This window comes from Gossypium raimondii, chromosome 6, assembly GCF_025698545.1.
Source record: "Gossypium raimondii isolate GPD5lz chromosome 6, ASM2569854v1, whole genome shotgun sequence".
Classification (NCBI taxonomy): domain Eukaryota; kingdom Viridiplantae; phylum Streptophyta; class Magnoliopsida; order Malvales; family Malvaceae; genus Gossypium; species Gossypium raimondii.
In genome coordinates this window covers 53,754,839-53,781,044 of record NC_068570.1, presented here as the reverse complement: position 1 = coordinate 53,781,044, position 26,206 = coordinate 53,754,839, and the positions used below count along the sequence as shown (strand labels likewise).

At 35.2% G+C, this 26,206-nt stretch overlaps 2 protein-coding genes, 1 non-coding gene and 1 pseudogene across 3 annotated transcripts; 3 read left to right on the top strand and 1 right to left on the bottom strand.

The window, feature by feature from the left end:
- The first annotated feature begins 972 nt into the window (after nucleotides 1-972).
- Nucleotides 973-6,140, top strand: LOC128041763 (uncharacterized; annotated as a pseudogene).
- Nucleotides 6,141-10,786: 4,646 nt separating this feature from the next.
- On the top strand, nucleotides 10,787-12,493 carry LOC128041762 (uncharacterized). The gene is made up of 3 exons (XM_052632079.1): nucleotides 10,787-11,120; nucleotides 11,346-11,950; nucleotides 12,134-12,493. The coding sequence occupies exons 1-3, from the start codon at nucleotides 10,787-10,789 to the stop codon at nucleotides 12,491-12,493; spliced, it is 1,299 nt and encodes a 432-aa protein (XP_052488039.1).
- Nucleotides 12,494-17,574: 5,081 nt separating this feature from the next.
- On the bottom strand, nucleotides 17,575-18,116 carry LOC128041761 (L-type lectin-domain containing receptor kinase IX.1-like). The gene is made up of 2 exons (XM_052632078.1): nucleotides 17,737-18,116; nucleotides 17,575-17,644 (listed from the first exon to the last, which is right to left on the bottom strand). The coding sequence occupies exons 1-2, from the start codon at nucleotides 18,114-18,116 to the stop codon at nucleotides 17,575-17,577; spliced, it is 450 nt and encodes a 149-aa protein (XP_052488038.1).
- A 4,981-nt stretch (nucleotides 18,117-23,097) lies between these two features.
- Nucleotides 23,098-23,168, top strand: TRNAG-GCC (transfer RNA glycine (anticodon GCC)). The gene has a single exon. It is a non-coding gene; the product is annotated as a tRNA-Gly (tRNA).
- Nucleotides 23,169-26,206: the final 3,038 nt, after the last annotated feature.

The following is a 26,206-nucleotide window of genomic DNA, read 5'->3' as shown; positions in this document are numbered from 1 at the left end:
CATTGAAGGCCCCATTCATTACTCACATGTTGGGAAGCGCTTCAAAGAATTTCTCGGATATAATCATGAATGGTGAAATGATTGAGCATGCCATTAAAAATGGAAGAATAGATGGAGGGGAGAATAATAGAAGGGCAGCCCCGAGGAAAAGAGAAAATGAAGTGAATAATGTGAATGCCTACGGTAGGTCAATTACTGTGAATCAACCAAAGAAAGTGGTTGCTAATCAACCGGGATCGTCAAGACAAGAGTCGAGAGCTAGGCAAACTACTAAAAAGCCCCAATTCATGCCAATCCCAATGTCATACAAGGAGTTGTATCAGACTTTATTCAATGCACATGTTGTTGCCCCTCGTTACTTGAGTCCTCTACAACCCCCATATCCAAAATGGTATGACACGAATACACAATGTGATTATCACGCGGGAATTTCAGGGCACTCAATAGAAAATTGTACAGCTTTCAAGAAAGTAGTGGAAGGACTTATCAAATTAGGTGTTGTTAAACTTGACGACTCACCTAACGCAGAAAATCCGTTACCTAATCACGCTGATAAGGGGGTGAATATGGTGAGCGAAGGTACGAGAGGAGAAGTCAAGTCTGACGTTGCTGAAGTAAAAACTCCGTTGAAACGGGTCCGGAAAGAGATGGCAAAGAGAGGTTAGTTATTTCAAATTTTGAGGAAGGGTACGAATGGAAAATTATTGTGAATTCCACCATAAAACAGGGCACGAAATCCAAGAATGTGAAGGATTCAGGCTTTGGTTCAAAACATGATGGATAACAAAGAGATGACGTTTATGAAGAGGCGGAAGAAAGGAGGAGCATATGCGCGAGTCGAGTCGAACAGAACTCCAAAATAAATCATCCTGTGGTCATTATCTCACGCCTAAGGGTAATGAAGCTAGGGCTCAGGTAACACCGAAAGTTGTAATTCAAAAACCATCAAATTTCTTGTATAAGGATAGCAAAATGGTGCCGTGGAATTATGGGTGCAATGTGACCATCTTGGGAAAAGAAGCGGAAGAAAGCCAGGAAATAGGTTCTTACACACGCAATAGGAAACGATATGACACTCAAGCAGAGTCGTCCAGAGAAGAGAATTGGAAGAAAGAACAGAGGAAAGGAAAAGCAGCAGAAGTTGAGCCATTGGTTAATGAACCAATAAAAGAAGATGAGGCAAAAGAGTTTTTGAAGTTTTTGAAGCACAGTGAATACAGTGTTGTGGAGCAACTGCACAAATAGCCAGCCCGCATTTCTGTATTAGCTTTACTCCTAGGCTCAGAAATACATCGGAATGCGCTTCTGAAGGTACTAAACGAAACATATGTGGCCGACGATATTTCGGTAAACAAGCTAGATCGGTTGATCAACAACATAGGCGCTGACAATTTTATCTTCTTCAATGATGACGAAATACCATCCGGAGGAAGGGGTTCTACTAAAGCCCAGCACGTTACTGTCCGATGCAAAGGGTACACACTCCCGGGGGCCCTGGTTGATAATGGATCTGCACTGAATGTATTGCCTCTATCCACTCTTGGTCGATTACCGTGGACAGTTCACACATGAAAGCATGCCAGAGTATAGTAAGGGCATTTGATGGAACGAAAAAGAAGGTTATGGGGAGAATTTAGGTACCGTTAAGGATTGGCCCAATCACTTATGAGGTGGACTTCTTGGTAATGGATATTAAGCCTTCCTACAACTGTCTATTGGGAAGACCATGGATACACTCATCGGGGGCAGTACCTTCATCATTACATCAGAAGGTGAAGTTGGTATCGGAGGGTCAGTTGGTAACAATAGATGCAGAGGAAGATATTATCACAATGATGACCAGTGATGCACCTTATGTGGACATCAACGATGAGGCACTGGAATGTTCTTTTCGGTCGTTAGAATTTGTGAACGCGATGTTTATTGCGGAGGGAAGCAGAATTCTAATACCAAAAATATCCAGGACCACCGAAATGGGGTTGCGATTGATGGTAGGAAGAGGAGCCCCACTGTGGAAAGGATCGGGAAAATATCTTCGTGGAAGGATTGAAGCTCCAATGTCAAGGAAAAGTTCGATAGTTTTGGCTTAGGATACAAGCCAGACATGAAGCAGAAAAAGAAAGAAATAGAGAAGAGACAAGAGAAAAGAAGGGCGCGTTTGAGCGGATATGAAGCTAAGTGGGAGCCTTTAACCTTTCCCCACATATCTACATCCTTTGTGTCGGGAGGATTTATTCATTCTGAGTGTGGAGTGTCCGGTAGAAAAGGCATTGAAGGAATGCTGGAAAATGTTCATATCAACACTGTGGAAGCAGCAAAAAAAGGGGCCTTGTTGGAGATCCGCCCTTATGAGCCGGGGAGCGAGCTAAACAATTAGACTGCTGAAGAAATCCCTGTAGTCTTTAGGGCTTATTCAGAATAATGCTCAAAACATTCTTGTTGTTTTGGCCTAGGAACGATATGAAATCTTTTGTGAAATAGGCTTTGGGCCTAAATATCATCATTTTAATGAAATACATATCAACATTCATCTCGATCAGTCACCTTTTTTTTCCTTTACATGCAAATAAATATTTTCCATTTGATTAATTGTCTTACAAATAATTCTTTCATTTGTAACTCTTTTGCATAAATATTTTTTCATAAATTTATATATTCTTGGTATATTCTTTGATATGCCTTCATAGGTCTTCAGATATCAACAACATAAGTGATGCTGCTTCAAACACGGAGCCTATTTTTGAGCAAGAAATGTGTTTGGAGGGATCTCACGACTTTGAAAATGACGAAGATTATGGTGTGTCTCCGGACTTGCAAAGAATGGTGGAACAAGAGGATAAACAGATCCTACCTCATAGGGAATTATTAGAAATCGTGAGCCTAGAGGATGGAAAAGAGGTGAAAATTGGTACTGAAATCACTGCAAAGACAAAACAAGACCTCATTAATTTACTCCGAAAGTTCAAAGATGTTTTCGCGTGGTCGTACCAAGATATGCCCGGGCTAAGCACTAACATTGTTGTGCATCATCTGCCCATAAAAGAGGATTGTAAACCCTTCAGTAGAAGCTCAGGAGAATGAGACCTGATATTGTGTTGAAAATAAAAGAAGAAGTCAAAAGGCAATTCGACGCCGGATTCTTACAAGAGGTCAAGTATTCGGATTGGGTAGCAAACATCGTCCCTATTCCCAAAAAAGATGGAAAGGTACGAATGTGTGTGGATTATAAGGATTTGAACAAGGCGAGTCCAAAAGATAATTTTCCATTGCCTCACATTGATACCTTGGTAGATAACACGGCGGGCTATTCATTGTTTTCTTTCATGGATGGCTTCTCTGGGTACAATCAAATAAAGATGCATCCTGAAGACATGAGGAAAACCACATTCATTACCTTATGGGGAACATTTTGTTACAAGGTAATGCCCTTCGGATTGAAAAATGCGGGAGCAACATATCAAAGAGCTGTGGTGACTTTGTTTCACAACATGATGCACAAGGAGATCGAAGTCTATGTGGATGATATGATTGCGAAGTCTAGAACGGAAGAAGAGCATGTTCAAGTCTTGAAAAAGTTATTTTTGGGATTGAGGAAATTTCAGCTCAAGCTTAACCCGGCAAAGTGCACATTTGGAGCCAGATCAGGGAAGTTATTAGGCTTCATAGTTAGCAAAAAAGGGATTGAAGTAGACCCAGACAAAGTAAAAGCAATATGAGATTTACCTCCCCTGCGCACTCAGAAGGAAGTTCGAGGTTTCCTAGGGAGATTAAATTACATTACTCGATTCATCTCACAACTGACGGAGAAATATGATCCAGTATTCCGTCTCTTAAAGAAGCATAATCCGGGTGAATGAGATGAAGAATGCCAGAGAGCTTTCGATAAGATAAAGCAGTACTTGGTTAATACTCCAGTCTTATCGCCGCCAAGTCCAGATAGGCCATTGATATTATATCTAACAGTGTTGGAGAATTCCATGGGATGCGTATTGGGCCAACATGATGAGACGGGAAAAAAAGAAAAGGTAATAAGCTATCTCAGCAAGAAATTTACTGATTGAGAAATGAGATACTCATCAATTGAGAAGTTGTGTTGCACTTTAATCTGGGCAACCCGAAGACTATGGCAGTATATGTTGTATCATACGACTTGGCTGATTTCAAAGTTAGATCCTTTAAAGTATATGATGGAATCGACTGCTTTAAACGGGAGAATGGCTAGATGGCAGATCCTGCTCTCGGAATTTGACATAGTATATGTAAGTCAGAAGGCCATAAAGGGAAGTGCGATAGCTGACTTCTTAGCTAGTAGAGCCTTGGAAGACTATGAGACTTTGAACTTCGATTTTCCAAATGAAGACCTGAAGTATGTGGTGAACACTGAAGAGAATCCTCAGATGGATAGCGTATGGAGGTTAAATTTTGATGGAGCTTCAAATGCTACGGGTAATGGAATTGGGGCAGTCTTGGTATCCCCAAAGGGAGATCATTATCCTGTTGCTAGCAAGTTGGACTTCGATTGCACAAATAATATGGCAGAATATGAAGCATGTATTATGGGCATTCATGCAGCCATTGAACGAAACATCAAAGTGCTAAGAGTATATGGGGATTCTGCATTGGTGATATACCAACTTAAAGGGGAATGGGAGACTAGGGACCCTAAGTTAATCGATTATAGAAAACTGGTCCTCGAATTGACTGATGAATTTGACGATATCACCTTCTATTATCTCCCACGAGAGGAAAACCAGATGGCTGACTCATTAGCTACTCTAGCTTCAATGATTCAGGTGAATAGACTCGAGGCAATGAGGCCTATTCAGATGAGTATCTATGAGACCCCAGCTCATTGCTACAATATTGAAGAGGAGGGAAAAGATGATTGTCCTTGGTATCAGAATATCCTACAGTACGTGAAGAATCGGGAGTACCCTAATCAAGCGACAGAGAATGACAAAAGAACTCTGAGAAGAATAGCCATCGAATATGTCCTAGATGGGGAAGTGTTATACAAAAGAAGGAAGGATCAAGTATTGTTAAGATGTGTGGATGCCGTGGAAGCCAAGAAAATATTGGAGGAAGTACATGAGGGTATTTGTGGGACGCACGCCAATGGTTTTACGATGGCCAGACAAATCATGAGATTTGGGTACTATTGGCCCACCCTGGAAGGAGATTGCATAGATTACGCCAAGAAATGCCACAAATGCCAAATTTACGGAGACAAAATACATGCGCCTCCTTCACCTCTTCACGTCATGACCTCTCCTTGGCCGTTTTCCATGTGGGGTATGGATGTTATTGGGCCAATATCACCAAAGGCTTCTAATGGGCATCGCTTCATCTTCGTGGTCATTGATTACTTTACCAAGTGGGTAAAGGTTGCTTCATACGTAAATGTCACGAAGTCAGCAGTCAGTAAATTCTTGAAGAAGGAGATTATTTGTCGATATGGAATGCCTGAGAAAATTATATCCGACAATGCGTTGAATTTGAATAATAGCACAATAGCTGAGGTTTGCATCCAATTTAAAATCAAACATCATAACTCATCACCGTATCGTCCAAAAATGAATGGCGCAGTAGAGGCGGCCAATAAGAACATCAAAAGGATCGTGGGGAAAATGACTGAAACTTATAAGGATTGGCATGAGAAGTTATCATTTGCTCTCCTTGCCTATCGAACATCTGTTAGAACTTCTACCGGAGCAACACCTTTTTCTCTGGTATATGGAATGGAGGCGGTATTACCCATTGAAATTGAAATCTCCTCTCTACGGGTGCAATCTGAACTACAGTTGGACGAGGCCGATTGGGTCCAATCTCGATACGATCAGTTGAACCTAATAGAAGAAAAGAGGCTAAGAGCTATTCGTCATGGGCAAATGTACCAGAAACGAATGATGCGAGCCTATAATAAAAAGGTCCGCCCCAGAGAGTTTCGTGAAGGAGACTTGGTGCTAAAAAAGATTCTCCCCATGTAAAAAGATTCAAAAGGAAAATGGATGCCAAATTGGGAAGGTCCCTATGTTGTAAAGAAAGCCTTTTCCGGAGGGGCTTTGATCCTATGTGAGATGGATGGCAAAAGTTTGCCAAACCCTGTAAACCCAGACTCCGTCAAGAAATACTTCACTTGAAAGAAAAGAGAACCAAAGTGAAAACCCGCAAAGGGCGCTTTGCTTCCCAAAAAAAAAACTTTGGAGAGGCCAGGGTGAAAACCCGCAAGAGGCACCTTGAGACCAAAGGGGGCTTGAGTCGAAAACCTGGAAAGGGCAGCTCAAATATTGATTGGATTGAGGCATGAGGTGATTTGAGCGGATCAAATTTTGATCAGGGGCATATGATGATTTTGCTTTACCTGAACCAACAAGAAAGGATATGCGGCGTCTTGGAGCATTGACAGAGTATTACAGATCTCCTAAACACATGTCAAACTCAGAATGGTCTTCAGAAAGTTTGTACAGAGAAATTCAAGTTGCGATAACTGGGGCACCTAGTTCTTATTCTATTTATATGTGTATTCTTGAAAATACATTTTTTTCTTCTTTTTGCTAAGATACACATTCTCGATCCACTTCCTTGTTATCCTTCTTCCACTATCTTCGATGTTTTATTTCTTTTGAGTTATGATCAGAACCAACTTTATTCTTGTCCATTATTATGATAATGATTAATGGACTAATAAAACTTTCACAAAAGAAGTTTTGCATATTACTCTGAAAAGTTTCTAAATAATATAGGAACCCGAAACAGGACAATTGTTTAGAACACTAAATTTAAAGGTTGGAAATTTGGGAAGAAATAGTCTAAATTTAGACTTTCTCTTTGGATTTTCGTTGTCAAATGCGTTGATTGACAAAACGCTATGTTGGTGACAAAGCTTACACGAACAAGCAAGCATTGACCATCAGGCAATAGGAAGAGGTTACCTTGGAGAAGAGAGCCTTCATTTGCACATGAGTACGACACCTTGAGAATAGTTGGGAGAATGATGGCACAAATTGGGCGCCCTAATGGATTAAACTTTGAGGTTTACAGTGGGGGGCAACTTGGCTAAATGTTTCTTCAAAAAAGCCAGTCAAGCAAAAAGGCGCTGTGACACGTCAGTCACAAAGCCTTAATAAGCTTTGAGTAATGACAACCTGAGCGGGATCATTCTCAAAAAAAATAAAAAATAAATTTGCATTCATGCAAACACCATTCACACATGTCTAGTCAGGAGCATTTGATTCATTTTGATCATGCCATCCTAATCATTAGGCATAATTACGTTCATTATACAGGTCATGTTCCCAGATAACGGATCAGTGAATATTTTAGATCTTATCTCACTGAGGTTACAGTGGAGCAGATTGAAGCCAGAGATCTTATCTCCCTGAGATTACAGCGGAGCAGATCGAAGACACTATCTTATCTCCCTGAAGTTACAGTGGAGCGGATTAAAATAAAGGATCTTATCTCTCTGAAGTTACAGCAGAGTAGATCGCATCAGGTCTTATCTCCCTGAGGTTACAGTGGAGTAGACCGAAGAATTAGAGATCTTATCTCCCTGAGATTACAGCGTAGCAGATTGAAGATAGTAATCCTATCTCCCTGAGGTTACAGTGGAGCGGATTAAAATAAATGATCTTATCTCTCTGAAGTTACAGTAGAGTAGATCGCATAATGTCTTATCTCCCTGAGGTTACGGTGGAGTAGACCGAAGAATTTAAGATCTTATCTCCCTGAGGTTACAGTGGAGCAGATTGAAGCCAGAGATCTTATCTCCCTGAGTTTACAGCGGAGCAAATCGCATCAAGTCTTATCTCCCTAAGTAGTAGTGGAGCAGACAGAACCAATCCTATCTCCTTGAAGTTGCAAAAGAGTGGATTAAAATCACAAGCTTCATCCCTTGAAGTCCTTGCGAAGAAGATCGAAGCAACAAGGCACAGTGGACTGGAATAAAGTTATTCGAAAAAGAGAAGCACCAGAAGAAGTTAAGACTCGGCGTGACCAGGCAAAATTGGACCTTTTGAAGTCTTTGCTCTGTTCTCGTTACACGACAATGAACAAAGAGGGGCAGCTGTAGGAGCCCGGGCCCAAAATTAAATAACCCATTTACAATAGGCCTAAAACGGCCCAAATTCTAAAAAAAAACCTAGAAGGCCCATTGGAGCCCAAAAATCAAGCAAGCACCAGGGAACCCTAGGGTTCCTCCTCTCGCCGTTCCCCCTTTTTCGACCACCCGAGGTGCTTGTTTGAGGTCCGCCTCCCTTTGCATCGAAATGGCAAGGTCACCTCAGTTGACCTTGCCTAACCCCAAAAACAAAGCAAAAGAGGATGAAACACGTAAAGAAAAGAGAGAACCTTTGTAATCGGCTATAAAGCCTGAAAAAAAATGTAATCTTTACACACAACAGGGGAATACAAACAGAGAACGAAATCAATCAAAGTATCAAGGTTGATTATTTTTACTTCGCGCATCTGCTTCTTTTAGATTTTATTATGCTTTTTTTACACTGTTATAGATAAGAATAATAACCAAAATAAATATAGAAAAGAGGTTTTGAAACGTACCTGAGGATCGGCCATAGACCACCGTCGGAGATCTTCTCCATTCGTCGGGGTCACGGAAGCCTTTAAGGTTTCGCTTGGACCGTGATTGAAGGGGCATTGAGGCCGAAAGGTCACCATTTATTTAGAGTTTATTTATTTTTTTAATAAAAAGAAAAAAAGGGAAAAGGGGAAGAAAGACTCACCTGAATCGGCCCTTCGCCGTCATCGTCGGCGCTTCGCCGTCGTCGGACGCGAGTTTAGGAAGGGGCAGAGGCTTTCCGTTTTCCCCTCGTTTCCCCGTTTCGAAGCCCTGGTCTCTGAACGCGCTCCAAAGCTCTGGTGGGAGGCGCCAGATGGCTCCGCCACCCAAGCGTGGGAGGGACGACGGCAACGGGCTGGAACCCGATGAAAAGGGAAGCCTCTCTTTTATTTTTTCAATTTTCTTTGCAAGAGAGTGAAACGACAGAGGGAGTGAAAATTTTTGCTTTTATAGTGATGAAAACGGCGTCATTTAAAGGGGAGACCTGCGCACTTTGCCTTAATGGTTTATTTGCGCTTTTGGTCCCTCTAATTCTGCGACACGTTCCATGCAGCCTTTCAATTCTTTTAATTTTGGCCGCATAATTTTTCGTCTGCTCCAATTTAGTCTCATGCATAAATGCGGTAACCAGACTTGGGCATATTTCCCGATCAGTCCTCCGTACTTTGTGCGTGCCTCACTTCAGTCCCTCCAGCCTTTAAATATCTCGTATTTCAGCCCCAAATCATTTTATTTTTTTGCGATTCACCCCCAAATTTTAGTTTAGTTTTGAATTTAATCCCTTATTTGTTATTTTAGTTAATTTATCATTAAATTAGTTATTTTAATAATATTATTACTATTATATTACATTATTATTATTATTATTGTTATCTATTTATTTATATTTATTTAAATTTCGGTACATATATATACTTATATACATTTTATATATTTTACAACTTATGTACATACCTATATATCTATATACATATTTTATTTTCATAAATATATACACGTACACGTTTTCTCTAATATATATGTATGTATATATATTCATATACATTTCTTACTATATCTTATAATTTGTATATACATACGTACATATTCTTTATTTATTTTAAATATATTTTTATATTTCATATTTTCTACATGCATATATATGTACTTATCTATTTACATATTTTAATTCATATACCTATACATGTATACATATTTACATATATTTTTATATTTAATAATCTCACAATACGATATGTACATAGATTTTCATATTTTCATAATTTTGTGTACATTCATGTATATACGTTTTTTACATCTATTCGTTATTTATTTATTTATCTTCATTTTCACTATTATTTATATTTAATAATCTTATTTTCGTTGCTATTACTCGTGTTGTTTTTATGCCATCATATTCATTATTGTTTTGCTATGCATATTAACATCATACATCAAAAAGAAATTTTTTTAAACAAGGCAATGTTTTACGTTTAGAAATTCGAGAAATTGTACCCTAACTTACTGGGCCTCGATTTTCTCGTTAAACCTAAATAGCAAAATATCCTTTTAAATTTCCAAAACATAAAATTTCAAGAATAAAGGCAATATTCTATATTTAGAAAATTCGAGAAATCGTGCCCTAACTTACTGGGTTTCGATTTTCTTCGTTGATTCTAAGTAACTGAATATCCCTTTGAAATTAAAAATAAATGAGGTCTCAATAAAAAATGAAAATGCAAGCTTACTCTAGAAAATACAAGGTGTTGTGTCCTAACTTACTGGATGTGGCATCTTATAAGAAGGCATTTTTCATTTTGATTTATTCGAGTAATTTTAAAATAACGCAATATAAAGAGGGATCGTATTTTTAAATTCTTTTCGAGTTCTCAATTTTCGACAGCAAGACATTAAGTAATCAACTAGGTACCAATTTTGGGCGTTTCGAGTGTGCTAATCCTTCCTCGTGCGTAACCGACTCCCGAACCCATTTTTCTGAATTTCGCAGACCAAAATCGTTGTTTTAATAAAAATTAAATCGTTTATTAAAAACAATCACTTTTCGAGGTGACCCGATCACACCTCATCAAAAAGGATTGGTGGCGACTCCCGTTTTTGTTTTCATTTTCAAAATCCAAGTGGACCTCGTTTTCATCAAAAAAATGGTGTCAACACATGTTGTATCATACGACATGGTTAATTTCAAAACTGGATCCAATAAAGTACATGATGGAGTCACCTGCACTCTCAGGAAGAATGGCACGATGGCAGATCTTACTGACTGGGTATGATATCGTGTATGTGAGCCAAAAATCGATAAAGGGAAGCGCGATAGCTGACTTCTTGGCAAGTCGAACAACGGAAGAATACGAGCCTTTGAGATTTGATTTCCCAGATGAAGACTTGATGTGCATTTCAGAAAAAGAGGGTGAGTCATCAAAAGAGAAATCATGGAAGATGAACTTTGATGGTGCATCGAATGCATTGAGGCATGGGATCAGAGCAGTCTTAGTGTCGCCGGAAGGAGATCATTATCTGCTCACTGCCAGATTGAACTTCTTCTGTACCAATAATATAGCAGAGTATGAAGCTTGCATCATGGGACTTCGTTCAGCTATCGAGAGGAAAATTGAAATTTTAGAGGTACACGGGGACTAAACATTAGTCATTTATCAAATTCGTGGAGATTGGGAAGTGAGAGATCCAAAATTAGTCAGATATCACGATCTCGTTGCGAAATTGGTCAAAGAATTCAAAGAAGTGACTTTTAACTGCTTTCCACGAGAAGATAACCAATTGGCTGATGCCCTAGCCACCTTGGCTTCGATGTTCAAAGCAAACAGAGAAACTGAGATGATGCCTATCCAAATGAGCATATATGAGACTCCCGCACCCTGTTTTAGCATTGAGGAGGAGTCAAATGGACGACCATGGTTCCATGATATCCTAGAGTACATCAAGAATCAAAGGTACCCTGAGCAAGCAAACGAGAATGACAAAAGAAAAATAAGAAGAATGGCGATTGGGTTTGTTCTTGACGGGGATATTCTATACAAAAGAGGAAAAGATCAAGTGCTCTTGAGGTACGTTGACGCTGTTGAAGCTAGAAAGATACTTGAGGAGGTTCATGAAGGAATTTGTGGAACGCATGCTAGTGGTTTCGCCATGGCCAGGCAGATTATGAGACTTGGTTATTATTGGCTAACGATGGAAAGGGATTGCATTGACTACGCACGAAAGTGCCACAAATGTCAAATTTATGGCGATAAAATTCATGTTGCTCCGTTGCCCCTTCATGTCATGACTTCTTCGTGGCCTTTTTATATGTGGGGGATGGATGTTATAGGGCCAATTTCCCCGAAAGCTTCCAATGGGCATCGATTCATCTTTGTGGTTATAGACTACTTCACAAAATGGGTAGAAGCCACTTCGTTTGCTAATGTTACAAAGGCAGCAATCTGTAGGTTCTTAAAAAAGGAGATCATATGTCGATATGGTCTGCCTGAAAGAATCATTTCAGATAATGCTTTAAATTTGAACAACAAGATGATGAAAGAAGTATGTGAGCAATTTCAGATAAAGCATCATAATTCTTCACCCTATCGCCCGAAGATGAACGGAGCGGTAGAAGCGGCTAATAATAATATAAAGAGGATTATCGGGAAGATGACTGAGACATATAAGGACTGGCACGAGAAGCTACCATTTGCTTTGTACGCGTACCGCACCTCTGTGCGAACATCTACGGGGGCAACTCCTTTTTCTCTAGTCTACGGAATGGAAGCTGTTCTGCCCATCGAAGTGGAGATCCCATCCCTACGTGTCTTGTTGGAATCAAAGTTAGAAGAATCAGAGTGGGTTCAAGCTCGATATGATCAGCTAAATCTTATTGAGGGAAAACGCTTGAAGGCAATTTGTCATGGACAGATTTATTAGAATAGAATGATCACGGCCCATGATAAAAGGGTACGGCTAAGAGAATTCCGCGAAGGGGAACTGGTACTAAGAAAGATCCTTCCAATACAAAAAGACTTTCGAGGAAAATGGTCGCCAAATTGGGAAGGGCCATACGTTGTAAAAAAGGCATTCTCAAGAGGGGCTCTGATTCTCACTGAGATAGATGGGAAAGAATTGCCTAATCCACTGAACTCAGATGCTGTGAAAAAATATTATGCTTAAAAAAACAAGACAAAAAAAAACAAAAAAACAGAAAAAGAAAAGAAAAGAAAAATCAAGATGAAAACCCGAAAAGTGTGTCTTGATAAACAAAAAGGATTAGGATAAAAACCCAAAAGGGCGTCCTAATGAAATGGGCTTGAACTTAAGGAGCAAGACGACTTGAATGGGGAGTCGAATGACGAGATTACAATATTTGAAGCATTCTCAGAAGCTCAAAATCTTCTACACAAGAAGCCGTGCTCGAAAAGATCCAGGATGAAGAAACGTGGAAAGTTCATGCATTGGATGTCTAGAGCATTTCTGGCTATTGAATTCGCTTTCTTTTCTTTATGAAAATTTATTTGTTAAACTTTCCTTGTCAATTTCCTTCGTTTGTTGCTTAAAAAAATGAATGTGAGGTATTTCTTTCATGCCTACTTTTTCTTTTTTATGCATCTCGTGTTTGATTCATTTAAATGATAAATAGTAAGATGACATATTCTAAACAAAAGGAATGTTGAGCATTACCTGGTTGAGAATTTATTAAGTACGCGGGCCCCAAAGTAAGAACAAGGTTCAACAGGGGGCAGGAGGGTGATATACGAGGAAGAGTGGATTATTCGCAAAATTTGAAGATGAATACAAAACCTGAGAGAAAGTCGAGAATGAAGGCAATGAATGAAGGCCCTCACGAAAGTCAGAAAGGGTCATGTGACAAACAACCCAGAGTGCATGGCATGATCATGTCAGACATAAAAGCATTTAGGACAAACATGTGCATATCATAATAACATCATACTTGACATATACAGGTATACTAGTAGTGCAAGCAATACTGGGAGAAAGCTGCACAGAATAAATGAAGAAGAAGGCTTTTAGTTCACCGGATGTTTCTTGAAACCCTGTTTCTTTCAAGATTTTTTTAATTTAATTTCTGTTGTTTTTCAAAAATCAACTCATAATACGAGAGGTGAGTTGTGCCTCGGGTCACGCTGAGGTATTTTTTAATTTCTATTTTTTTTCAAAAATCAACTCATAATACGAGAGGTGAGTTGAGCCTCGGTCACTGTTGAGGTATTTTTAATTTCATTGTTTTTCAAAAATCAACTCATAATCTGAGAGGTGAGTTGAGCCTCGGGTCACGCCGAGGTATTTTTAATTTCTTTTTTTTCAAAATCAACTCATAATCGAGAGGTGAGTTGAGCCTCGAGTCCTGTTGAGGTATTTTTAATTTCTTTTTTTTCAAAAATCAACTCATAATCTGAGAGGTGAGTTGAGCCTCGGGTCACACCGAGGTATTTTTTTAATTTCTTTTTTTCAAAATCAACTCATATCTGAGAGGTGAGTTGAGCTTGGTCCTGTTGAGGTATTTTTAATTTCATTGTTTTCAAAATCAACTCATAATACGAGAGGTGAGTTGAGCCTCGGGTCACGCTGAGGTATTTTTTTTAATTTCTGTTGTTTTTCAAAAATCAACTCATAATACAAGAGGTGAGTTGAGCCTCGGGTCAAGCTGTGATATTTTTTAATTTCTGTTTTTTTCCAAAAATCAACTCATAATCTGAGAGGTGAGTTGAGCCTCGCCCTGCCGAGGTATTTTTTAATTTCTATTTTTTTTCAAAAATCAACTTATAATACGAGAGGTGAGTTGAGCCTCGGGTCACGCTGAGGTATTTTTAATTTCTGTTTTTTTTCAAAAATCAACTCATAATACGAGAGGTGAGTTGAGCCTCGGGTCACGCTGAGTTATTTTTTTTTAATTTCTATTTTTTTCAAAAAAATAAACTCATATTGCGAGAGGTGAGTTGAGCCTCGGAAACATGCCGAAGTATTTCTTTTAAATTTCTGTTTTTTAAAATCAACTCATAATACGAGAGGTGAGTTGAGCCTCGGGTCACATGCCGAGCGATTTTTGTTTTTTGTTTTTCAACAAGAAAAATAGAGAATAAAATTGGACAATCAAACAAAATTCAGTGCTTTTAAAGTCTTTGCTCTATCCCTGTTTCACAGCGATGAGCAAAGAGGGGCAGCTGTAAGCACTAAATTTTGTCCGGGTTTTGTCGTGTTTATATATATATTTAAAAAAATTCAAAAAAATTTCAAAAATAAAAAATAAAAAAATACATTTTGACCACTAAACTTTTTGAAATTACATTTTGACCCACCAACTTTTTAAAATTACATTTTAACCCCTAAATTTTCTCAAAACTCGTTTTGGCCCTAGAACTTTTACTGAAATTGCAGTTTAGTCCTTCTAGCAGCAACTTGCACACCTACCCCCGTGATTTCCGGCCACCGGCCTAAGGCATGGCCTCCCTCTCCCCTAGCCACCTAATCTCTGCAAAAAGGAAGAGAAAAACATCTATAAATTGGACTTAAAACCCCAAAAATGGAGGCCCGGACAAAATAAAAAAAAAGAAAGTTTCAAAAAAAATTTCAGCAGCAAAAAGAAGGAGGAGGAAGAGGAAGAGGAAAGAAAGGAAGAGAGAGGAGGAGCGACGGCGGTGCAGCAGCGGCGTGAAGGAGGCCGATCGGAGAAGAAGAAAGAAAAAAGAGAAAGAAAGAAGGAAGAAAAAGAAAAAAGAAAAAGAAAAAATAAAAAAATAAAAATTAATAGCCAGGTCAAACCGACCCAACCCGATCCGGCAACCCGACTCGCGACCCAAGAAACCCAGCAGCAGCCCTAGCCCAAAAAAATTTTAAGCAAAAAAAAAAAAAAAAAACCAAAAAAAAGCTTAGCAGGCCAACCCAACAGCATTTGAGCCCAACATACTGCAGCTGTCCAGCAGCCCACTCAACAGCCAGCCCAGCAGCAGGCCCGCACGCTCCAGCCCAGCAGCAGCAGGCTAGGCCTGACCAACGGCCCAGCAGGCCCAAAAGAAGCAGGCCAGAAAGAAGAGAGAAGAAAAAAGAAAAAAGAAAAAAAAAAAAAAGAAGAGAAAAAGAAAAGAAAATTTCAATTTGTGTAACCCGTTCGATGAAGCTCGCGTTTTAGATTTTTCGGTAATTTCGTTTATTTCACTTTTAATTTAATGCTCGTATTTTTATGTTATTTCATTTTAATATTATTAGCATTTTATGCATTTTTATATTTTTGTATTTATATTTTCAATTTAATTCAATTTTAATTTTATTTTATTTTAAATAATTTTAAAAAATAAGGCAACGGATCGATTTATCATAAAATCGTTGATTTCATCGCTATGTTGGGTGAATATCACCGGTTTGTGTTAAACTCGATACGCCCTTTTAAAAATAAAAAATATTCAAAAAATTCGTATTTTCAAAAAAATCCTCGGGTTTCAAAATTTTCGTGTCTTCGAAAAATTTTCTCGTGTTTTCAAAAATAAAGTAACGAATCGATTTGACACTAATTCGTTGATTTCATTGCTATGTTGAGTGAATATCACCGATTAGTGTTAAATACGATACGTGCTTAATAAAAAAATCAGAAAAATTTTCGTGTTTTCAAAAAATTCCAATTTTCAAAATTTTACATGTTTTCAGAAAATTCCCGTGTTTCAAAAATCCTCGTGTTGTCAAAAATTTCGGTGTTTTGAAAATTTTTGTGTTTTCAAAAAAAAATCTCGTGTTTCATAAATTTTCGTTTTTTTAAAAAATTGTGTTTCCAAAATTCTCGTGTTTTAAAAAAAATTCTCGTGTTTTAATCGGATCACGATTAAATATTAGATTGAACTCGTATTTTTGAAAATTAAGACAACGTGCATTTAACGAGATACTAATTTTGGGCGTCATGAGGTGCTAATACCTTCCTCATGGCGAATCGACTCCCAAACTCTAATTTTCTCTGGATTTTCACGTAGACCTAAAATCTCCTCTTTTAAAAAAAATTTAAAATAATTTTTTTTTCTAAAAAGAGAATTTATTAGGTGTCCGATCACACCTAGGAAAAAAGATTGGTGGCGACTCCTTTTTCAAATAAAATCGAGATTCGGTTTTCAAGTTTTCAATAATTACTTCGACTAGCGCCCGTGCCGAAAATTTTTAGGTCGCTACACAATGTAACAAAGGACGAAGAAAAAAAGAAATATTGTTCTTCAAAAAAAAAAGGAAACTATTATTTTTTTTATTCCCAAGACAAGACTTCTTTCCTTTAGTTCTATATTCCTATTCTGAAATAATGAATTGAGCTTTTATAGGCATTTTTGACGCCGCTATTGAAATAGCCTTTCTGGCTATATTTTCTGCCACGAACAAAATTTGATTTTGTGAATTAATCGTATTGAATGATAACTAATAAATTAATTATTAATTGTATTAAAATTGTAATTAATTGACACAATACTTAATCGATGCATATTTAATCTTCTAAGGTAGTTGAAGGTTAAATTAGCGACGATGATAAACGATACATTAGCCTTGCATAACTTGCAAGATTATTGTGATTAAACTGTTTCAGCGTAGGAATATATTGTTACTTAACGTAATATTTTACTTGCTTATTAAAATTGATTAATTGTTTCAATTGACATAGTAATATGTTCAAGAGATTAGTTAATTTGGTAAGTCTGTATATGCTATAGTTAACAAATTACTAAGTTGCCGTGAATATATTCATAACAACATGAACATTGTTTTAGTAATAATAAGTTAAGAAAAGTAATTGATCTAACACAATTATGTAATATTGATTAAACTTATTTTTCAGAATTCATACTTTGCAATTTTATCTTTTAATTTTCTTAGTTAATTTACTTAGTAAAAATCTAGTTTTATTAAACAGTTTTCTTTCAAAACAAAATATTTTCCTTCACCAAAATGTTTTTGATTGTATTTCATAAATATTTTCTTACATAGTCTCTGTAGCTACGATAACTCGATATTTATTTGTCACTTTATTACTTGTTGCGATTGTGTATATTTACATTTCCGTTGTTCCAACAAATACTGGCTCGCTTGTTCCAATTCCTGGAGCAATAGGTGCATTATAACAGGGAACATGTATTGTGCTTGGAAGATTTGGCAACTGTGCCTCGATATGAAGAGCTTAAATGACTTGCCTGATTGATGGTGTTAGTTTGAGATTTGGGTGCGCACACCATAGTCCAACAATCACCAAACATTCCATTTGTTTTGGGTCGAATTCCATTCCCATTTTCTTGTCAGCCACGTCAAGAACCTTTCCATTTCCATATGACTCCCACACCCATGGAAGTAATAGAGTGTCAAGCTCATGAAATTTGGGTTCAATTGACCTTTTACCACAAGCAATTTCTAATGCCACTACTCCAAAACTATATACATCGGATTCTTCGCTAGCCTTGACCGAAGATAGACATTCAAGAGCAATGTATCCCACCCTTGCTAAAAGAGTGTTTTTTAACCCTTTTGAATGATCAACTAACCTAGCTAATCCGTAGTCTCCGAGTGTCGAAACCATTTTTTTATATTTGAAAAACGGGGATCGACTTTGAAAATGAAAATGGGAGTCGCCACCAATCCTTTATTGAGGCGTGATTGGCTCACCTTGAAAATAATTTTGGTCTGCGAAATTTTGAGAAAATAGATTCGGGAGTCGATTACACACGAGGAAGGGTTAGCACCCTCGTAATACCCAAAATTAGTACCGAATTAATTGTTTAATGTCTTAGTGTCAAAACTTGAAAAGATTTTAAAATACGATCCTATGAAATAAAAACCTAAATAATTGAATTGGATGATAAGACGTACCCTATTTCAAAGAAATAAACCGCCACACTCACTGAGTTAGAGTACAACAGTTCAATCTTCAAAGTTAAATTCGTCTTTTTTTTTAAATTTTAAAAATTCATATGTTTTGAGAATGATGTCTGGTTATTTAAGTCAATCGAGAAATCAGAATCCAGTATGTTAGGGTTCAATTTCTCGAAATTCCTAAACACAAAATATTGCCTTTATTTTAAAATCGAGATAACAAAATGTCATATCCAGTAAGTTAGGATCCAACATTTTGAAATCTTAAAAACTTTATTTTAAAGATTGTATGGTTTTAATAAAATAAACAATTGACTAGTTAAATTCATCGAGAAGAATTGAAACCCAGTAAGTTAGGGCGCAATTTTCTCGGAAATTAAGAACACCAAGCCTCTTTTTAAAACTTTTGAAATAAAAGGATTGTAGTGGTTTAATAAAATACAATTCTTACAAATGTAACATATTTGAATGGTGATGTACGACATAAGAGATAATATATAATCCAAACACATACTAAAGAATAATGAATAAATAATAAATTAATCTTGACAAACATAGCAACAATAATCTTAATTGTACATTATGTCAATATCAATATCAACGTTCAAAAACTAAAAAAAGCCGATTAATGAAAATGCGAACCAAATGTACAAGTTTTGAAATAACTAAAAAATGGCATAAAAGAAATGGAAATTGTAAATTAATAAGGTATACATACGAAATCTTTAAAATAAATTGTATGTACACAAAAAAATTTTACATATAGAATAAATTATATATAAAATAAAAAATTTGTATATATATATAAAATGATATTCTATAAAACATCTTTATATAAAATACAAAATTATATAAAAATGAATTAAGAGAAATATAAAAAATATATACCTACTTAAAAATAATAATATTATGTAGAGTATCTTCGATATATAAAAGAGAATAAAAATGAATTAAAGAATTATTATAAATAGAAAATATTAAGAAAGTATACAAACATATCAAATTTTCATGAAAAGATAAAAATGCAATGATATATTTACAATAATAATACATATATAACAAGTTTTAAAACAATATAATACGTAATTAATATAAGATGATAATACATAATAGGCTTATAATACCAATAATAGTACATTATAACTAAAAAAAAGTATATAATAAGATTAAGTACTAATATATGATAATAACTTAAATTATATTAAACCTAATCATAAAAAGAATGTTAGTTTTTTAAAAAATAGATATATCTAAAATAAAAAGAAAATTTAAACGAAATAAAATACAATATATTTAATTAAATAAATATGGATTAAAATGTATTTAATTTGAAATTAAAAGGAGAAAAAATGAAAGTAAAGCAGAATGGAGGACCAAAAAAAGCACACGCAAATAACATGGAGATTAAAGAGGAAAATATCCCCAGCCCCAAAACGCTATGTTTTAGCATGGGCCAAATCGAAACAGACAATGAAAAGATGTGGCAAAATTTAAAAGGCGTAAAAGGATCAATATAAGAATATTACAAAAGCAGAGGACTAATTGCGGAAATAAGCCATTAAGCCAAAACGCGCGGACCGGGAATTTAGTTCGGATCGGGTCACTGGATGTGGCCTGTACGGTGCCATTTTAAAGCCGTTGAAGTTGGCCTAAACGACGCCGTTGCACAATTGATACAAAACCTAAGTTAAACTAACATCCGGCCAGTTTAAACAAGGAAAACCGTAGTCCCTTTTGTTCATGGCTGCGCCGTTTCAAAATCTCTCAAAGTCATGGCCTCCGTCTCATGCTCTCAAGCTGGCCTTTCCAAGATCCCTTACTCGATCATCGATTGCAACGAAGTAAGCAAGGAATCGATCGCCAGGTAAACTCTTCGCTCTCTCCTCTTTCTTTTTTTATTTCTCTTTTTAACCCACGATTAATGAATATAAAAACTAGAAAAAGAAAAAGAGGAATGAATCAAGTAACCAGGGAAAATGGAAGAGAACAAAAACCCAAAAAAAAAACCTTTTTGTAAACCGATTTCTTTTTGTATATTGAATGCCTGAGAGAGTTACAGTACACTCTTGGTCTTTTTATAGTCTCTATTTACATAAAAATGAAAAATAAAAACGAAAACAAATCGCCCCCGTTCTGCCATATTTGTTTTTTTTCTCTCTGCTCCTTTTGTGTGTTGTTGGTGTCTGCTTTGCTGCTCGTTTGTTCGTTCTTTGCGAGAACGCGTGCGAGGTCGGGGACGTGCACGACGGATGTCTGTGGCGCGCGCAGTCTGGAGGCTCGCGTGAGTGGTGCTACGTGCGTGCGTGAGGCTGAGGGAAAGCGGCGTGAAGACCCTGAAACCCTAGGGTTTTGTTTGTTTCGATTTTGGGCTAGGGGTATTTGGGCTAGGGTAATGTATTTTGGGCTTGGGTTTAAATTTTGGGTGTTTTGAAATTGGGCCCATTGTATTGGATTGTGGCTGGACTATTATTGGACCTTTATTTATTTGGTATTTTTTATATCTGAGTTTTAATAGTTGGGCTTGGGCCGGACAAAATTTGGGTATTACACCGAGTTTATCATCAAAGCTGGAATCCAACATAATGTTGTTGGTCTTGATATCTCTAAGTAATACACAGTAATTTCCTTCTTCATACGGATACAGCAATGCCGATGTTAAGTCTTGCACGATTTTGTATCGTGTTTCCCATGTCAATAAGCTTTTTCCTTAAAAATCCTGCTTTTGAGTCAGCCAAAGTCCGACAGCATCGGTTGCTGAAAGTTCAGGGCTGTTGCTCCAAGCAAGATTCTGACCCGAAGGGTCTTGTGCATGCACAAGAGTGCAATTGTTGACCCGGCCATGAGCGTAACTCAGTGCAAAGCCTGCCAACACATTGTCCCATCTCATAGGGGGAACACCAAGTTCTTTTCAAGCAGCATTGTGAGCATCGAGGGACTCTTTTACTAAAATTTCACAAACTTACTGGAAAGACTAGCACAGATAAGGCTTGAATCTAAAAGGTTAGTGAGATTCGAAACATGTTCATGTTGGATTTCAATGGATATAATTGATGATTAATTAAGGAACATAAATGGAGAAATTATTGATTAGTTAAAGGTAAAAAAAAAACATTTTTGTACTAATATGATTGAAGAGAGTTGTAAGTTGAACCCCACAAGGAAGATGCTGGCAAACCTGTAATGGAGAAAGGTCAATTTGATCACAGCTAGTTGTGTCAACGTGCTAAAAAAAGTTTCAACTCTAGGCTAGTTTTTGGGCTTGCACCACCTGCTCAAAAATCCCTTTTCATTATTCAAAAAATAATAATATATTAAAATTATATTTTTAATTGATATTTATATACTTTTATAATTAAATATAAATTCAAAATATTTTTTTATCATTTAAATTAAATTTAAGATGGACTAGTCTAGCCCAAAGTGTAAAAATCTTTATTCAAGTTTGATCTAAATTATATCGAATGAGCTACGACCCTTGGATGATCTAATCACAATCAATGTTAGACAAAATTTTATACTAATATGTTAGACCTTAAATATTGTTTATTATTATATTTAAAAATTTAAAATATTTCATATATCATTAAATTTAAAAATAATTCATTAATTATTAAAAGTAAAAAATTAAAATGTAAATTTTATGTATAATTATATTAAATTATTTAAATAATATTTAAATCAATTTATTTTCAATTTCCAACATAATGAATATTTTAATTTTTATGTAATGTTAAACATATGAAATTAATAAACTATATTTTTTCGTGAACTTTCTAAAAACACTTGATAACAGCGCTAAACTGCATTAAAGTTGTGTTCTCCAATGCTTCTCAGATGAACTTTTCCATTAAAAAGTATTTTTCCCTAAAAAGTAATAAAGAACAAACCTTAGTGTAGAAAATTTTTTAACTTATATTAAATGCTTTTCACGATGAAAAGCGAAATTTTAACTTTTTAACTCAAAAGTACTTTTGGTGGTATTTTACTTTTTAACATTACTATTTCTTCTTCCAAATTGTAAATGCTATTGTAAAATTTTTAGTATTTATATTTGGTATATAAATATTATCCCTTTTGAAACTTTAATCCAAATATATGTAATATTTTAATTTGTTAGGTTTATGTTTTCAATATTATGTTAATATTTAATATGAGTTATATATTCAAATACATTTTAAAATAAAATAATACGAATGTGTTAAAAGCATTAATTAAAATAAAAATAAAAATATTAATTACTTAGAAATATTTAAAATTAATATTATATATTAAAATATTAACAATAACTTAGAATAAATTATTTTTTTATATTTTTGCTAAAGTATCATAATATTAACTAATTTGAACATTATTTAAATACAGATTTGTTACTTTATAATATCATGTCTAAAATAGACATTTTATTTCTCAAAATCACTTTTTTACAGCAATACCAAACACTTAAATTTTTCAAAAGTACTTCTTAAAAGCACTTTTCCACAGTAATTTTCAAAAACATTGTCAAACTAGTCCTAAGTCATATCATATGGATGTTATGGAAAAATCGAATCTCTTTCAAACTCTTTTTCCTTTTTTTCTACTCCGTTCACGCTATCAAATTCCTTTCATGAATCCATAATTCTCAAAATATTTCTCCTTTTTAGTTTGATTATATTAATACGGAAACTTATACTTCAGATTATCAAGAAGCACCAGTGGTCTAGTGGTAGAATAGTACCCTGCCACGGTACAGACCCGGGTTCGATTCCCGGCTGGTGCAGCCTACATTGAAGGCATGATGACAGAGCCTTCTTTTTTGGTGAAATTGATGTTTAGTAGTCTCATGCACATTAAATCATTGCAACTCAAACTGGTTATTTCCTCTGGTGACATGGACCATGCACTCAAACTGTTCGGTCAATTTCCTGCACCGAAACAGTTGCAATGAGACCTGTTACAATTGAATGTTAAGCCTGCTAATTACACGGTTCTCTTTCCTCTTCAAGGGCTTTGACAGAAATGTCGGTTTTCATGTGGGAAAGAGTTGGTGAAATTTGGGTTTGGTTCTAATGTTGTTTTACAAAATGCTCTCATTTGTTTTCAAAATGTCATACCAATTAATTTAATAAAAATTCCTAATAAAATTAACAATTGAATCCCTTAAATTTAATAACTTTTCTCATCTTGGTTTTAAAATTTATTTTTTCACCTTAATCCCTGAACTTGGTAGCTTCTTCCAATTTGGTTAAGATTCTATAAATGTATAATAACGTGACACTCTAAGATTATGTTACGTCATCGCTAGAATTTTTTAAATATTTTTTAAAATTTTAGGTGATGACATATCAAAGTAACATGTCATCATACATGAATAGAATCCAAGTTTAAGGATTAAATTAAGTGCAAGCTTTGGGACTAATGTGAACCCCAAAAAAATTTAGGGGCCAAGTTTGAAAAGTTACCAATTTTAGGTACTAATGCTTTTATCTCTATTTATTTATTTTATTAATCCTGCTTTTCTGAGGTGTGTTCTTGGTTGTTTCGGTAATTTGATGTCTTTTCTTGGGAGCACAATTCTTACTGTAAGCTGTATGCTCTGTTTTTCCTATTGGAGTATACGGTCCTATGTAAGGAGTGTTTTTTTTTTCTCCTGAATAAATTCTCTTTAATTTCAAAAAAGACAAATTGTAAGGTGGTAGCTTGATATAATTTTTAAATTTTTTATTAGTCTTTGTAGTTTAATTTGTCTAATTTTAATTTTTATATTTTTGAATTTTAAAATTTCAATACTAACACAAATGATAATCACTAATTCATTTGATTAAATCCAGTTATTAATATTGAACTATGTATTTAGCTATAGATTTAGCACATATTCTCTAATTGAATCATTCTAAGTCTCCTATACTTTCGAACTTTGAAATTTCATTACTAGCACAAATGATAGCCATTAATTCATTAACTGAATTTTTAGTGAATAATACGTAGAAATAACAAGCGGACGTGACATTACACATAAGGTAATATGTTTGTCTGCATCGATTTGGAAAATAACAAAACTTAATAAATTTAGCAATTATCATTTGGCGAGAACTAAAATTTTGAAATTTTAAAAGTTTAAGGACTAAAGATGACAATGATTAAATTTTCTTTTGTGTTTTTCTTAATTTTTGGTTCATGATAAAGTAATATGGAATTAGGTTAGCTCTAGAAAATCCATTTTAAAGAAAATAAAAAATGGATGCCTTAACAGCCCAATATCATAATGATGATTCTGTATTGTTAAATTAGCACAATTAGTCTTATGTTTAAATCATTTTATAATCATAACTATCTATATATAATACAAAATGTAACTAACCATTATTACTCTGAATAAAAAAAGAATGAGCTAACTACCTATACGTGATATTTGCCAATTGAGTCTTAATTTGATCGGTATAGATATTGTTGTCAATTCGAAAGATGTGAGTTTGAGTGTCTTTGAAGCACATTATCCTCCTATTTATGGGTGGGATTGGGGCTATGAGTAGTTCTAAATATTGTCTAAAATAAAAGCATATATGATAATTTCTAAAAAGAAGTAATGGTTTAAGAAAATAATTAAAATCTATAATAATTAAGTAGGTACATAATAATAAAATAGTAAATGAAAAACCTTTTAGTTGATCCATCACTATTGGGAATATTGTTGACTATGTACATTGGATACAGCTTGGATGAAAATGATATGGATTTTTTAAAACAAAATTAAAATAATGGACCAATTTTGTCATAATGCCCTAATATTTTGAATTAATTTATCATGTCCAGCGTCCTCTAACTTATTTGATGTAATATATAGACTCGCTATATTTCCTACAAATTATCATAGAATTAAGAAATTTATTCATGTTTACACATTTTAACTTATAATTAATAATTTTAATATTTTAATTACATCAAAGTTTTTTTTATTATAAATAAATACTTGCTTTTAGTTTAGCATTTTGAATATGAATGTAATATAAATCATCTTAGTCATATTTATATGACTGGTATTTATTATAATATTTGCATATTTATTAAACATTTTATATTTTATATATTTTTTAGAAAAATATATTACGAAGACTAATCCTTTTGGGTTTGTGGTTGCTGTTGAGGAAAATTGATTATTCTTTTCAAAAGAGTTTTCAAGTGTAGTCTTCCAAAAGTTGGCAAATCTCTCAACATGTTAATATTGTCTTTAGTCGTGGTTTTGCCTCGCCAACTTTATAGAGGGCCCGAGTGCTTAAGGTTGCTCAAGAGGCGACAAGTTTAATTGAACGAGAATAACTTGTCAAATAAGATTAGATTGTGCATTACACACGGTTACCTACCAAGAAAATATGGATATTTACACTTTGATAAGGTTTGAACCATGCCCTTATATGAAATTATTGAGCACCTATGCTACCACTTGATCTAACACTATTCGATCCGAGGAGACGTTTTCACTCTATGAAACTTGTAACTTTTTCAAGCAATATTGACACTCAAGTTCTCTGTAGAGTCAGAAAATAAAACCCTGACCAGGGACACTACTGACAAGTTGAGTGTTCAATCGACTTTCAATGGACGATACTTCGAAGACTTCTCTAAAAGAAGTCAACCTCCTCTCCACATTATTTGTTCCAACAATATCATCTCTAATGTATTAATTTGAAATTTCTCCCTTGAACTAGAATAAAATGATTAAATTTAATATATATCTAGCAATAAAAAACAGTGAACAATTGGACAACCTTATAATGCTGTCATATATATATAATAATTTATTCCCACATTTTATTCTCA

Bases quoted from the DNA above. Each gene is read 5' to 3' on its own strand.
- LOC128041762 (XM_052632079.1), top strand. From the start codon at position 10,787: ATGGAGTCACCTGCACTCTCAGGAAGAATGGCACGATGGCAGATCTTA. The intron at 11,121-11,345 runs GTACCAATAATA...TTCCACGAGAAG, and splicing joins TGCCAGATTGAACTTCTTCT to ATAACCAATTGGCTGATGCC. The intron at 11,951-12,133 runs GTTATAGACTAC...GAGCAATTTCAG, and splicing joins GGCATCGATTCATCTTTGTG to ATAAAGCATCATAATTCTTC.
- LOC128041761 (XM_052632078.1), bottom strand. From the start codon at position 18,116: ATGGTTTCGACACTCGGAGACTACGGATTAGCTAGGTTAGTTGATCAT. The intron at 17,645-17,736 runs GCAAGTCATTTA...CTATTGCTCCAG, and splicing joins AAACTAACACCATCAATCAG to GAATTGGAACAAGCGAGCCA.